Raw genomic sequence first — 16,002 nt, 5'->3', positions numbered from 1 at the left:
GCAGTTTTGTAGTGAAAGTCAGTGAGGTTGTTTAAAAAACAGCAAAAATGCCATCTGGAATTTACTGGATTAGTTGACCCTTTTGGTAGATTTTCTGCCCTAGGGTAATTTGCAACAGCAGCTTTGCTAGTTGTGGCCATACACCCTATTTTAAGAATGATTGATAGGGTCATAATCAGCAAACTCACTGCATTGTGATCATTACTCATTGGTCATGAGGTCATAAGCACATCTCCTCCCTTCATGATTTAACACCCAGGAACCAAGACCCCCAAGTCCTTTCTGTCATTAATGTGAAACAATGGTAGCTCCACCACACATTGAAGGGATTAGAACGTACCAAAATATGTGTCCTCATTGTTTTAGCTCTTGTTTTGATTTCAAATCACTATATTGCAAAAGGAAAATACAAACAATGCAAAAAGAAAGCCAAAAGTTTTGCATTTTCATCCTTCTTTTAATTTGTCTCCACACTGAAAAGTCGGTTTACAGTAAGCCATCAAAAGAAAAAGAATCCAATCAGACAAAATGAGCAGTGATTCCATAGTGCATAATTAAAACCTTGAAAGGAGACCCTTAGATCATTTTTATAAACAAACACCAAATTTAAGGAAATCAGCATGTCTCATAATGGTAAATCATAAAAGCCATTATTATTTTGTTCCTTGGCTTGGTTCAGTATATAGCACTTTACAATCAGTAACAAAGACACCAGAATTCTACCCACTTGACAGTTACAAAAAGAGATTGCTCAAAGTGAGGTATTTCCTTTAGGAAATTAGTGAATATTACTGATATCAGGTACAGACTGTATAAACTTGAGACATCATACAAAAAATTAACATTCTTTGAATTATTATTTCAATAAAGACAATGAAATGAAGTGTTTCAGCACACATTTACATTCCAATCCTAAAATGCAATGCCAACTTGACATCATAGCTTAGGATGTTGCATTGGTGTAACAGCTAGTACACTGCTGTCATCCAAAGAATTTACTTCCTGGCACCGCAAGTTCAAGGACTTGGCTGCAAATAGCTGAAGTATGTTCCTGTTTTAACTATTGTTAATAGTTTCCTTAATCATGAAAAACAATTGTCTATGTACATATACACAACAGAAACCTGGTGAAAAAGAGATACATCTGTATTAGAAACCATGTTTGTTCCAGGATTTCTAGCTTGATCAGTACAACACATGGTGTGTAATAGAACCCAAAGATACAGCATTAGAAACTTGTCCCCCAAACCAGCATATTTTCTCTCTCCTCAAAACACCGAAGACTTGATTAAGCAGCACTGATTGCTATGGAATGTATAGCATTGATTTAACTTCCACTGACGTCTAACCCATTAATCTCCTCATCAAGCAGCACAATTAGGAAATAAGTATTATCATATCAGCAAAGGCTATTGGTCCAACTAGAGGCTTATTCTGTCTTTAGGCAGTGACCCACATTGGGTATAGCAGTAGGAAAGTAGTCTTGAAACAGATTGTTTAGGAGACCACTAATTTTTCTCCAAACCTAATTGCTTTTTAAAAAGCTTTTAGAAATGTAGTAATGCTAGATGCAATATATAAACAAACTACCCCAGTCTGATTTTACATTTGTAATATTTTTAAAAATATTGTTAAAAACTTTTAAATTAATGGTTCAATGTTCTCATGTCCCCCACCCCCCGGTGCAAATAAATGTGTGTCCATAATGCCTACCGATATCAGAATTACAAAGATTTAGAAAATGGTCCCGCTGACACAGTCTTGGAGACAGTTTCAATAAATTGCTGTAGTTTGGAGGTTATAAAGTACTTCATACAAAGCTAGTAAATGTATAGGCCCACGGATGTTGTTGCCTAGCCTTGGTCCTTGAGTTTATAACTTCAGCTACTTCGAAGAGGAGCTAGTTACTTATTAAAAGTTTGAATGTATAACAATTACTACTTTAAGCGACTTTTACTCTCCTAAAAAGTAATCATAGAAAAAACAAAAACAAAGTCTTAATGTAAACAGAATACAAGAACATTTCACGAATTACAGCAATATGACATTTCAGATGCACCCTATTATTTGTGAAATCCTCCCTATTTAAGAATATTTTCTTTTCAAATTTTGTATTAAAAAGTTCAAACATAATGCTGGCATTTATACTTTTAGAAACATAGGGAAGTTGCCTTATACCGAGTCAGACCCTTGGCCCATCTAGGTTGGTACTGTCTACATAGACTGGCAGCAGTTTCTCCAAGACTGGAGGCAGGACAGACTCTCTCTCAGCCCTCTCTTGGAGATGCCACAGAGCGAACCTGGAACCTCAGATGCTCTTCTCAGAGTGGCCCCATCCCCTAAGGGAAATATCTTATGGTGCTCACACATGTAGTCTCCCATTCAAATGCAAAACCAGGGCAGACTCTACTTAACAACAGGGACAATTCATGCTTGCTACCATAAGACCAGCCAGATTTATTTTCACAGTATGAGACTTAATTACCTTCTTGTCATCTGAAACATTTTCATATTTTGATAGATATTAAATATGTTTTTTGGTCCCTCTTTTAAACAGTCGTAGCCAAAATGACTTGCAAAACCAGATACTTCTTGTTTCTAGCAGATTTTCAGCTGGCTAGCTTCTATTCCTACTTTAGGTGCTTCTAGAAATATTAAAAGGTGGTTGGGATCCAAAGAGTTATGTTAAACGTATTGAAGGACATATACTTATTTGGTGGGTTGTAAGTTTTTTTGTACTTTCCCCTTTTGAACAGAAGACATTCCACCATGTCTTGACCCAAACTCCTAAGTTTCAAAGGCAATTTACCATGTCACAATGGGTAGGAAAAGACTGGTCTTTAAGAAACACAAGTTCCACTGGGTATGTCCAGATATAATCATGAAACTACTTGGATCTTGGTCACAGTTTCCAAAGATGACCTTAGTCCCTTAACTTAACCTTTGCATGCTTAGAAGTGAATAATCAAATTAGCCCCATACTTGGGATGAATGTTCCTCATTTCCTGAAACAGCAAAAGTGAAAATAAAGATGCCTACAGAAAAGGAGAAAGAGTAGCATAGCTGGGAAGTAAAACTACACATGGGAAAGCACATTCAAGATGGTGGTACTAGAGACAAACAGCTGAGCCATTTTAGAAAGTCAGAGCAGCTCATTACTGAAGTTCAAGTTCAACACTTGACCTTCAGACACAAAGGGTGGAGAGAGAGGACCAAGCAACATGTGGTAACCATTTAAAACCATTTACTACGCAAGCTGTAGCCATGTTAAGAGCTATGCAGTAAAGCCCAATTCCCTGGATTTCAGAGGGGCAGCAAGTATTGAGGCAGGGCTTAGTGTGGCAGTATATTTAAAATCTAACACATCCTAACTTCAAAAGCGTCCCATCTTGCAATGTGTTTTGCAGAGGGCACATTGGGAAGAATTCATGCTGCAGTTTCATGCTCAGTGTGTCACTTAGTCATGTGACTCCACATGACTCAGAAATGAAAGGCTTTGTTATAAAGTAAGCCTGAAGTCAAAACCTTTACAAGAGGAAATTTGTTGGACTGATTTCTGGACTTTGATCTGGCCAAGGAGTAGCAGCTCTTTCAGGATGCTATAAATACTGAGTGTTTTATCCACAGGAGCTTGAAAAGGAGGAGCCTATGATTTAGTTTGAACTAATCTTGCATTTCATGGATTACCTATTGCTCACAGTGAGATCAATAAATAATGGTTATCCAAACAGCAGAATACACAAAACCCGTGTGCTTGGTAGGGGTCTGTGACAGTGATCCCCCTAAGGTGTGTGCATGCGCTCACACGTTTTTTGATGTCCACTCAGTTAATTTTAGATCCCACTCAGACTGAATCAGGAAGGCCCGATTCTGAATGCATGTGTGCACATGCTGCTTTGATACTGCTGCCCAGAACAAAATTCATTCCTCACACAGATGAAAAAAATTAGAGAGAACACTGGTCTATGATAGTAATATTTGGATGAAGATCTTGAGTGGCAAGAAGAGGTGTAAAGGAGAAGATATACAACAAAAGATTTATAATTAGCCAAGCAGTCAAAAAGCTATACGTACCCTCTTTTAAGAGAAGACAATTTTTTCTCCTTTTCCTCGGTTCTTAAACATGTTTCCACTGAACCAGGGAAATCAGGCTCAAAGGAGAAGCCAAAAGGAATCTATCCTTGCTCATGTCAGAAATAAAGATCCTACCCTTGTGTAATTAAAAGGGAAAAGTCACACACCCATTTCCTGCAGATTTTACTTACGCTCCATTTATTATAACTTGTCTTGACAAGAATGGGAAACTACGGCCAGTCAGAAAAATTAAAGCAACACCAATAGCTGACAACTGGTCCCAACATCAGAGCTTCTATTTAAATCAAATCTGCATTATGAAATTCATCCTAGACTAACTTTGAACTTTTTACATAGGAGGATGACAATTGCTCCATCCAATCCTCAGGTATTAGAGTTTGCTGCCATGAACTGCTACCTTGACACCTTTATCTGGGCACTTGCAGATTTAAGCAGCAAGCATCAAAAGAAACAGCAGGAAATAGATTTAGGCCTTCTATTTTGCGAGATAATCCTCCTTACGTTTGTTTAGCTCCACTGATTTGCTAATCTTAGGTCAGAACAAAGAAGGCTAGAGCAGGGAGGCAACTTCATGTAGCATGATTTAGAAATCAAACCTAGTAGATAACCATATGGAAATAAAGGAATGCAGCTCCAGAAAAGTAGCAGCAATTCACCCTCTACTGGAATAGTTTTAATAAACCTATAAGGAACACTGAATTAGTTACAGGTATTATTTTAATAACTGTTCTCCTTCTTTCAAATACATGTTCTACTATTTAAAAACCCCAGAAAATCCCACTGAATGACATACTACAGAATGACATGCTTCTGTTCAACTTTTCAGGTCTGAGTTATTTCCTAACTTTTCAATTAGAGAAGCTTTTCAGTACATAAAGCTGAATTTTCTTTACCTCGAATGTTATAGATTCTGAATCTGAAGAGCTGAAGTAGCAAACATAAAAGAACAGTATGAGAGAGTAGTTGGTTTGAAGATATTTATATCTGTCAAAAGAGTGCTTTATTTTCTAGAGGAAAAAGATAGTTTTAGGAGACAATTAGGCTGTAGTTATTGCTACAAGCTTATGAGCAGTAATAGAAAAAAAGGACTTCTTGGAAAGGTTACATAGAAAGATGTCGGGCCAGGAAAAGCCAAAGGCCTGGGCCACAACTAGTTAACAAGAACACTGGAGGCCAAAACCTCATGCCCCACTCCATCTCACATGGTTCTTTATCCACAACCACCTCTTTGCCTATTCCAGAGGAAATCAAGGGGGCAATGGCAGCATTAAGGAGGCTACCAGTTGCTGACACTGACCCTACGGTGATGAGCTACTATCCTGGGACTCTAAACTGTAAGTGTCATTTCACACGAATAATCCTGGAAATACTAACTCCTCAAATGAGACAGGCCTTGTGGCCCCATCATTATTTATTAATGATTTTTAAATTATCCTTATTTTAGTTAACTGACAATCAAAAGATAGAAGGTTCAAGGTCTGATTTCAAGGAAACACAATCACACAAGAGAAAATTAGCCTCTAACAGCCACCTTAGGCTGTGTGCCATGAACTAAACATTCAACAACTATGACATACTGCCGGCGTTTATTATGCTCAAGGTGTTTTGCCACTTTCCAGAGGCTGAAGACCAAGGGATAACCAAAATGGAACCACGCATCCCAAAAGATTAACCACCAGATCTTTGGAAGGAAGAGCTGAGGAAAGGTAGCATAACATATGAGGAAAGGAAATACGACAACATGTGCTGGTGAAGATGGCAGTAGCAGCTCTTTTAGAGTTACAAAATATCTAGAACAATGAATGATTGCCTCAAATCAACACAATTTAAAGAAAATTTAAAGAAAACTCTAGGCAAACGACCATTTTATCCTTCATGTTCAAGAAATGATATTTGCTGTGGCTATGCAGTTCTCTCTCTCTCTCTCTCTCTCTCTCTCACACACACACACACACACATACACACACACACAAAACACATCTTGGCTTAAATCACACCGACTGATATCTGCAAATGGTTATTCATGCTATCATCATGAAGTTCACTATAGATCCCAAATTGACACAGTGGGTAAAAGGAGGATAAGCATCATTCTGGGGCTAACTCCATAGGGAGCCTACTGAATATACCCTTCATCTGCAGTTATCCTTCCTACGCACATACATTTTCAAATAAAAGAAGTATGGCCAATTCTGGATATGTATTTCCCCTGTGAAAATTCCAAACGTCTTCCTTCAGGAGGATTGCAGATGTGTGTGTGTGTGTGTGTGTGTGTGTGTGTGTGTGTATGCACGCTCACAGGCATGTGAGGATATCTAGATCTCCACATGGCTTTCAAATCTTACATTGAGATTGCTGAAAAGAGATTAGCAATTTTTTAACTTGATAGCATAACATCCCCAACCCAGTTACTATATGAAAAACCCCTTATGCTCTGGAAAAGTATGAAAAAAATCCTACATTAAAATTCATTTAGATGACACTGGGAGGTATAAAAATGCTGTGATACTTCCTTCAAGTAGGACTCTATATTGATGTCACTATCCCACAAACAAGCTGAAATGTATCAAGAGCTGTTCCTACTAGCAGCAGAAGTGATCATAACGGCTCTTTTAACAAAAAAAGGTGTCCTTTATTCTTTGGTCCTGATCTTGAAATACACCACCTTTATCAGCTTCAATAAGACTATTTGCACATGTTCAGATTTAGGGAATGGCTCCATTATTTTTATGCACAATGTATAGGACTGTCTCCAAGTGGAGCAGGCATGCAAATAAACAAGTAATCTGATTTCTCTTTCTCTTTTTTTAAAAGTTTAGTTTCTTTTGTTTAAAATCAGAATGGTTCCAGTCCTCATGGTATTGTGTTCCCAGACAAAAGACACATCTAGGAGTGGCTGCTTTGAGCCACTGGGAGAAGGCTGTGTCCAGAGAGTTGCATGTGGGATGGAAGATGGAATGGCAGGGAAAGGGAAGAGAGAGGCAGTGTGGGGGTTCGGCAGTATGCAGTCCTTGGATGTGAAATGTGCCATACAGAAGTCAAAAGCAGAGAGAATGAAGGAATTCGTAGACAATGAGGTATGGATCAACAAGATGAGAGAGCATTTACTGACATAATAAGTGTGTCCCCTCCAACCAAATAGGGGGAAATCTTACTTACTAAATATCTGTAATGTATTCAGCAGGTGAAGTCACACACTATCTTTATATGTGAATTCAGGACTGCAAGAACAAGTAAGCAGAAAAACATAGCTTAAGGACAACTAAAAAGGCTGTTTAAAAAGTTTGTGATCTGAACTCTGTTCTAGGAGGAGACATATTTATACAGAAATGTCTCTAGGTGCAGATCTCCTCTTAATGGGCACAGTGGTCAAAAGAAAAGAAACTTTTGAAAGATGGCATTTCATGCCATACTACACCTTTTAGAAATGCTCTTTGACTTGGTTTATTTTATGCCTGTTCAGTCTACATTATGCAATACTTTGCTTCTGTGCAAATAAGCCATATCCATTGAAGCTAGTTTTTAAAATGCACCTTGTTTATTTATCCTCCTCTAGACACCATAATGAAACAGTGAGAGGAAAGAGAGGGAAATAGCCAGGACTGTATGTATTCTGCAATCACACCCAGGAATAGAGACATTAGAATTTAGTGCAGAATTCTATATCCTGAGATTTTTAACTGCCTTTTCTTAAAAAATATGAAAGTTTCTAGCCCTTAAGGCTGTGAAGATTAGCTGGAAATTATACGGGCAATGAAATTTCAGAATCTTTCTTTGGCTAGGGGTGGGAAAGAGTAAACTAGATTTCTAGTCACCAATGGCATTATTTCCAGCCCTACATAGTTCTTTGCCCTTGCCCACACTCAACAAAAGCAGAATAATGCAAAACATGCAAATATACCTAATTTATATAGCTCTTGGAATCCAGCTTTTCTTAGTGCAGATTACCTTGGTGCAGAATTTTAAAGTTTTTAGTACAGAATGCACACAATCCTGGGAAAAATAACTCTCTTTCAGGTTTTTTTTGATACTACCATGGACTGAAAGACAGAAAAATTCTCTTACAAGAAAAAAAAATAAAATAGAAACAATTCTGTAGTTAAAAATATTTTTTGCATATTTTTCCTTGAAATACATACTGAAATGAAAACAAAAGGGCCAAATGGAGCTTGCCTTACTCAGAAGACCAGTGCCAATAGTCAGTAGTCCTTAGACCTGTCTTCACTGAATAAGACAAGCAGAACATGACCCCAAAACGATTCCCTAAATAGGGATAACACTAATCACCGAAGTGCACTTGACACCATAGGAGCTACAGTATTCTTTATACATGCACACTTTGTAGGACACTTTGTACATGAAACTAAACAATGGAATATAAATATACGAGCATCTTTTTTAAGTACACAAATTAAAGTTCATTTACATTCTTTACTTTCCAAGATGCTGATGGAAAAACAAGATCTTTCCAATAGGAAGATGCTCATTGATGCAGTAAAATATCCACACACACAGTCTCCTCTCACACACGCAGATATAGAAACACACACCCCTTACATACTTCTGGTTATATCGTTGTGTGACTATGAATAGCCCAAGACAGGACATATTCCTCTCTCACCAGAAGAGGATGGTGGAGTTAAGATTAATTTAGTTTCTTCTGCAGGCGATTTCTTCTATCTTTAATAATTTCTGGGCTGAAGTCCATACAGAAGCCATTAGGGGCAGGTGGAACTGTAGTCTCCAAACAACTTTCAGTCTCCATTTGATCGGAATATAGATACTCGTCTGCGAAGTCTGGACAGATTTCGGTAAACCTGTGGAAATCATCTAGAAACAGATAGTTGATAAAAACAAACGTTTTAAATTAAACAGATAAAAGCTTACATTTTAAGCATATAAACTTTCTAGAAGACATATTTCACCTCTTAAGCATGTGTCTACAACACATCCAACACACTCCCGTGGCTACACATAGCAGAGGGAAACTGAAAATGGTGAATAAGCCAACATTCACAGATGTTTGCTCAACATTACTAATGTTCTTAATGAGGAACCCCGATAAGCTTCCAATAAGCTTGGATCCCTCAAAACACAGTTGGAAAATTCTGCCCTACCCCACTCATGTGATCAAATTCAGAAAGGTGACAAAAATAAAGTCCTTTTCAGATGCAAGTACAGAAAAGATTGATAACAGTGGATTCTTATGGTACTTCACATACAGAATTTCCCTGTGTATTAAGTGAGCTACTCTCATAGAAAGTTATTAACCACAATACATGGCAGCTGGCTAAGGCATTAAAAAAGTTGATGAATCTCATATTGCTATCAATAATGGTAGCAGTTGGTGGGGAGATTCCAACCCTTTTCCTTTCTCACATAAGGGATGAGGACTATTGGGTCAGCCTTACAAACCAAAGGGAGAATAAAACAAGCCCAGAGCTGAAACATTTGGAAGTTGTCCCAAGTGGCTTGGATTCAGATGCATCAATATGAAATGGAGTCTGGTGTTTAGTCTAATTTTAAAATGTTAAGACCAGTCTACATTATGAGAGAAATGCTGGCATCAACTCTTCCTATGTAGTCAGCTTCTCGTATAAGCACGGTGGCTAGTGGTGAGGTGAATCAAAATTCACCGTTCAAACTTTATCTCAGCCATGGACTCACTTGGTGATCTCAGGAAGCCAAAATTCTCTGAGTCAACTCACAATCTACAAATATGAGGTGAATGTTGGCCTAACTTACAGGTCTGCTGAAAGGATTATTCTAGGGGTGTGTGATCTGACTCTCAACTGAGCCGGCTCACACTTGAACTGGCTTGGCTTGAAGATTTGACCTCAAACCAAATTGGGTCTGGTTCAGTCCAAGGTTGATCTGGCTTAACCAGCTCAGGCCCAGTTCTGAGCCCCTATAGCAGTGTTAAAAGGCTTTAAAAATGTTTACTCAAGCGGCCGTGGGGGAACAGCAGTTGTTTCACCAACCACCACCGGTCTCCCTCTGAGTGTCCAGGGCTGGCCCAGGCCCAATTTGTGGCTGTTCTGGACCTTCTTCAGCCCATTTCCGACCTCTGCGCGTGTGTGGAGACCATTTGTTTGACCTCCATGCAGGTGTATTAGCCGTTTGCATGACCTGGGTCATGTAAATGGCCAGTGCGCATGTGCAGAGGTCAAACAAATGGCCTCCATGCATGCACAGAAGCCCAAACTGGGCCCAGGCTGGCCCTGGACACTTGGAGGGAGGCCAGTTGGGGTCGGGGAAGCCACTGCATCCCGCCCCCCACCACTGTGAGTAATTTTTTGTAGTCCTTTTAACTCAGCGGGAGGGGCTTCAAACTGGTTCAGATCTGGTTCAGATTTATACTGAGCTGGTCTGGTCCAAATCCAGTTTGGTGAATCTGGGAAAACTGGTTTTGTACACATTCCTAGATTAGTCACATGTTGTATGACGTACTTTGTCCACTTGAAATGTGCTTTATTAAAGTACTGTCATTGCTATTATAGGTTATTGTGAGAAGCAGAAGGTAAGCCAAGCTAAAAAGTGAATAAGTGGGATTTGGTTTTTCCCCTCCCTCAAGAAAATTCTTTATTGTTTATCAGAACTGCAAAACAGAACTAGAATATGCATTGTATTCTGCACTCCAATCCAAACTCCAACAGTGTTCAGACTCCTATATACCTGTTCAGAACAGGACAGTGCTTACATTAGACCAAACACTATTGTATATAAATCTGGAGCAAAGAACAGAATGTACATTCTAGTTACTAGTTACTATGACACGGGTTGGATCTCTATTAGTTTATTATATTTATATCTCACTTTTCTTCCATGCTATGTGATTCATCATACAAAGCTTCCACCATGCTCCATGAGTAAGAGTTCCAGCAACGCTGTTAATGGTAATACTATTTCACAGCTTTGAGAGCACGCAAGGCAGCAAAGCAGGGAGTAAACAAGGCTGAGAACTTGTGTGCCCTTCACTCTTTAGTAGCCACTGAGCTCCAGGCAGCTGCACACATATACCTCCTCTGCATGGCACATGCCTGATCCCTATAGAAAAATTCTGCTTTGTCTATGATTTTTTCACAACCATGTCTTGAGACTTACCATATGTAATTTCCCCTCTTTCTTCTTCATCTATAGCTCTAAAAAGGCTTGACACATTAAGATCTGAAACACCCATGGCAGTCTTTAGAATGCAAGTTAAATCTTTTTCTGTTAGAGTTCCAGCTTCAGACTGATACATCTGTGGAGGGGAAAGCTAGCATATTATCTGTTTCAGCAAAGCATTACATTCAACAGTGTCAGCACATGGCACCCTTTGGCAAATTCCCTTTGGGGAAATTTGACTTCTGTCTGGGCCAGGTGCTTATGTTTTGAGGGACAGCCACCGTTTGAAGCAAAGCAAGGCAGTCATGTAGACAGGGGTATTATGTCTTGAGCCTGAGAAGGGGGAAACTTCACCCAGCACTCCTGCATTTTAGAAGAAGCTAAATGGCCCTTCCATCAAGCAAGTGTCTGGGGACAAAGAAAAGGTTCCATGAACCAGTCAACCACATCTACAGTAAAGGCAACCAAAAGCAGTGATCAGCCACCACTGAATTTGACATATCAGAGCTCTTCTGCTTTGTGCTCTATCTGAAACAGTGCTGCCTCACTCCTGTCAGCACTGTTTCTCAATATCCTCCATAATAAATACTTAATTCTCAATATCCTCCAGAAAGAAAGAAAGAAAGAAAGAAAGAAAGAAAGAAAGAAAGAAAGAAAGAAAGAAAGAAAGAAAGAAAGAACAAACAAATCTTCACTCTCTAGGAAACCCCAAAACAGAAGTTCTATTAATTGCCACCAACAACACAACCAAAGTATGTGATTCCAGACATGAGACAGCATGTGAATACTCTGCCAAGTACTGCCCTGGAAGCACAGTCAGCTGCACTCAACTCCTTTCCCCTTCTGAACTTAGGGTGAACGTATGTGCTGGGCTCCAACTCTGAGCTAAGAGCCTTGAGTGAGATCACTGAACAAATTCACTGATATTAGGAAGTCTTTTGAAGTGGGATCAAGGTGTAGAAACATTAGCCAAAGATTGTGCTGGAGCCAGGGACAGTTCTCCTGTGAGGCAAAATGAGGTTGCCTCAAGGTGCGAACTTTTGGGCAGCCACAGGAGCAGCAAGATGCCCCTCACTTCCCTCAACTGCCTGACACCACTGAAGTGGCTTTTTGCAGTGGTGAACCAGCCACCACTCCCCAAATATATGCCTCAAGACTGTCCTCTGACGCCATCATCTCCTCCTAGCCTGATGCATACAGGAGAACCCTGTTATTTGCAGGGTTTTAATTCCGGGGGGAGGGGGCAGATAGCGAATCCACGAGTGCTGGATCATGAGGGCTTTGGGAATCTGGATGTTAGATTCCCAGACTGCCCAAAATTGCTGAAAATCGGCCAAAAATAGGTGTCCCCCCAAGAAAACCCCAAAGTGCCCTACCATGCTCCCAAATAGTCCACTGTTCTGAAAATTGTCCAAAAATGTCCAAAAACAGCTGTTTTTGACCCACTGGGTTTTTTTAATGAGCCATTGGCTCCCAAAAACAAAATGGAAGCTGAAAATGACCTCCAAGGTCATTTTTGGTCACTATCCACCCAGGAATACACAGGTTTAACCTTCCCTCTGTTTTTTCCATGTATACCAAGGTCAGGTGCTAATTACCTGACTGCGGATTCACAAAACCGTGAGTGCTGGACCCGCGAATAACAAGGTCCTATTGTACTTTTCTACCTATCTTGTCAGGCTAGTAATACAAAGGAAGGAAGTAGAAGAGGAAATTATAAAATGAAAGCAGAGTATAATAGATGTGCTACAGTGTACCATATTCTACTGCCCTAACATAATTTCCTCTTCCTTCTTTTCATACTATTTTGTTACTGGTGTGTAAGGGAGGTAGGGGGACACAGGCAGTGGTGAAGGCAAGTGTTGCTGCCACAGAAGAAAAGAAGGTGGGTGTGGTGTTCACATGTCTGCATGCACAACTAAGGAAGTAAAACAAAGTTGGGGTGGTGGGAGGAGGAATCTGGTTCCATGGCTCAAGCATCTGACACCTTGGACCACTATTGTCTGGAGCCCACAGAGGAACATTCACTGTGAATATCTTCCTTATCTCCTTGGAAATTTGGCTGTTGTCAGTCACACAGTGTGCATTTGCCTAGCAGCTGGCTGCTCTGGAACGGAAGTGCCTGCCTAGGAAACCGCAAAGCCTCCTTGCCCTTGCAATCGGTATGTGGACATATAAAGAAAGATGCAGCTTAACTAGTTAAAATGATAATGGAAATTAATGGGAGAAATTTAAACTCAGTGAGAGTGAAGGCTGTTCTGAGAGAAGGGATGGGAGTTGGTGTAGTCTGAGCACTGCCAGGCAGTGTGACAGAGAGAGAGAGAGAGAGAGAGAGAGAGAGAGAGAGAGAGAGAGAGAGAGAAGTTTTATACCTCTCCTAAAACTACTGTCTCGAGGGTAAAGAAAAGAGGGTGGATCTCAGGTGCGGAGACAGGGGAATCACACCATAATAATGTCCATTACTAATGAAGCTGTTACTTGCCTTAAAAGCTAACTGTATTGTTTCCAATGTTTTAGATGGCTTACAGAAAACCGACAAAGCAGTAACATATTCTCGTAAATCAATCAGACCATCTTCCTTCTGTAAAAAGAAATAATTCTGACACTATTATCAATTTCATAGAAAGCAACAACTGAAAAAAGGAAATGTTTTAATGTTTACACATGACAAAAAGTTCATATGAATGTTTCCACAAGAAGATTTCTAAATAGACTTCCATAGACTTTTGTTAAAATTAAATACCTACTCATTTTCAGTTAACTGGGGGTAATTAACTCTTTTTGAATTTTCAAAAAGTCCACATAAATCACAATGTTTGATAAAGTGAGCCTGAGAAAAGAATCAATGACGCTTCATGTGTCGGCAAAAGACTGAGAAGACAGGTAGGGCTATCCACTAAGGGGAGCACTTTCCCACTCTTTTTTCCTTTTATAGAAAAGCTCTGGAAAGATCCAAACTCTGGCTCTGTACAGGTGCAAACCAAGTGTGACACACAGAGACCTTGATGAAGAATTTAGGAACTTGGAATGGCATTAGAACTGTACCCAACATTTAATTCTGTGACTCCCCCCACCCCCAGACAGTTATATACAATAGCTAATTAATGCCATCTTAGTATCATTTCTGTGACAGCACACTGTTTGCTTGCTATACATGTAGACATATAAAGAAAAATGCAGCTTGACTAGTTAAAATGTTAATGGAAATACTGCAGCAACTATTTTCTACAGCAGGAGAGCCCTAATGCTGCACTTCTCTGTAAAAAACATGTTGATCAGCAATTAATACAATGCATAATTTAAAATCACACATGCCCACAGAACAGGTAAAAGGCACGTGATACAAGGTCTGCTGAATTTAAGGGTCACCTTTTCCAGGACTATTTTTCAATATAGAACATATGCTTTCGGTGTTACAGCTGCATTAATGACACACAATTTAAAACTGCATTCTTAGCATGACTTGCAGAGATGGCCTAGGGTTTAAAATAAGTAACAAACACAGTTTACTTTAAAAGGATGAAATTTACTTTTTTACCTCGTCAAAAAGTGCAAACATGTTTTCTAATGTGTCATAAACTGGAACTTCCAAGTATTCTGCAAACTCCTTGAGACCAACCCTTCCTCCTTTCATTCTCTTGGCATGTCCTGAATATGCATCAAGCTCCTTTTCAAGTTTCTCAGGCTTTAACCTAAAAATGGAGAGGAAAATAGCCAATACAATGCGTTTTCCTCTTTGAGAGTAAATATTTTGAGGATAAATTATTAACTATTCTTTTCAATGACTGCGTATCATGAGTAACCTGGCATTCCACCTGGATAGTTTATAATCTGCATCGCTCTCTTCTCACAGGCTAACAGGAGAGCACAGAAAAATAGAAGAACATTTCTGCAATACTTTCTCTGTCTCAAAATTTAATTCAATCTATTATTCAAAACTGGCAAAAAATTCTTCCCAATGCCAACAACCTTAAGTTCTCACAAATCTAGTAACAGGATATCCACAACCCCGCTTAAAAATATATATATGGATCTAGGGATATGCGAAATGATTTGAGCATGAAACGATTCGAGCTCAGAAATTGCCATTTCACGTGACTGGTGCTCAAAATGAAACACCCTTGAAATAAAGGGCCTGTTCTGAGTGTGAATCAAAACGACCCAATTTCAAATCATTTTGAGTGCCATTTTGGAGAGCTATTTCCCCCTTTCTGATTCGTTTCCAGCACTGGCTTCTGACTGGCTTGCAATCTCCTTGCTTCTTAGTTGACAAGCCAACCAAGAAGCAAGGAGATTGCAAGCCAATCCGAATCCAAATCAAATGTTGACATGGGCAACTGTCCCGCCATTGGCTGGGGGGGGGGTAGGGAGGAGGGAGTGCAAAGGGAGGGAGTTTCAAAATGTATTTAAGGGGCTGGGAGGCAGAGAGCCCTTAACAGTGTGCCAATGCCTCTTGAAGAGGAAGGACAAAGACTGCAGCAGTAGAGGAGAGCAGAGCAGAGTGGTGGTGTTTGCCCCTACCTTGCCGAGTGGGGTGGGGGGGGGGAGAGAGAGAGAGAGAGTGCCTGTGCTTATCTGTCTCTCCCCCTACCCCTTTTAATTTACAGTGTCAACAATTGCTTTACTTTTCTTTTATAATTTTTTAGAATTGTACCAGAAGCCCCAGTGGCTCTTGTGGGAATTTCTTCTTCTTGGCTGGCTGATTGTATGCTTTTTCTTTGCAGACAAAAGCTGCATTTCTTTGCTGCTGCATGCCTGGATTGGACTGCATTTATTTTATTTTATTTTATTTTATTTTTT

General features: G+C 39.7%; 1 protein-coding gene across 2 annotated transcripts in view; it reads right to left on the bottom strand.

Moving 5' to 3' along the window:
* Positions 1 to 436: 436 nt before the first annotated feature.
* The window catches only part of LPCAT1 (lysophosphatidylcholine acyltransferase 1), a 77,431-nt gene continuing 61,865 nt past the window's right edge, over positions 437 to 16,002 (bottom strand). For both annotated transcript variants that reach the window (XM_053248203.1, XM_053248202.1), the window contains exons 11-14: positions 14,741 to 14,894; positions 13,685 to 13,783; positions 11,200 to 11,338; positions 437 to 8,925 (exon numbers count right to left, since the gene is read on the bottom strand). In XM_053248203.1, coding sequence (XP_053104178.1) covers positions 8,741 to 8,925; positions 11,200 to 11,338; positions 13,685 to 13,783; positions 14,741 to 14,894 — 577 coding nt within the window. In that variant the 3' untranslated portion in view covers positions 437 to 8,740. The remainder of the gene's footprint in view (positions 8,926 to 11,199; positions 11,339 to 13,684; positions 13,784 to 14,740; positions 14,895 to 16,002) is intronic.

Source organism: Hemicordylus capensis, chromosome 4, assembly GCF_027244095.1.
Source record: "Hemicordylus capensis ecotype Gifberg chromosome 4, rHemCap1.1.pri, whole genome shotgun sequence".
Taxonomy (NCBI): Eukaryota; Metazoa; Chordata; class Lepidosauria; order Squamata; family Cordylidae; genus Hemicordylus; species Hemicordylus capensis.
The sequence above is the reverse complement of the archived record's forward strand: the minus strand, read 5'-3'. Positions and strand labels throughout refer to the sequence as shown.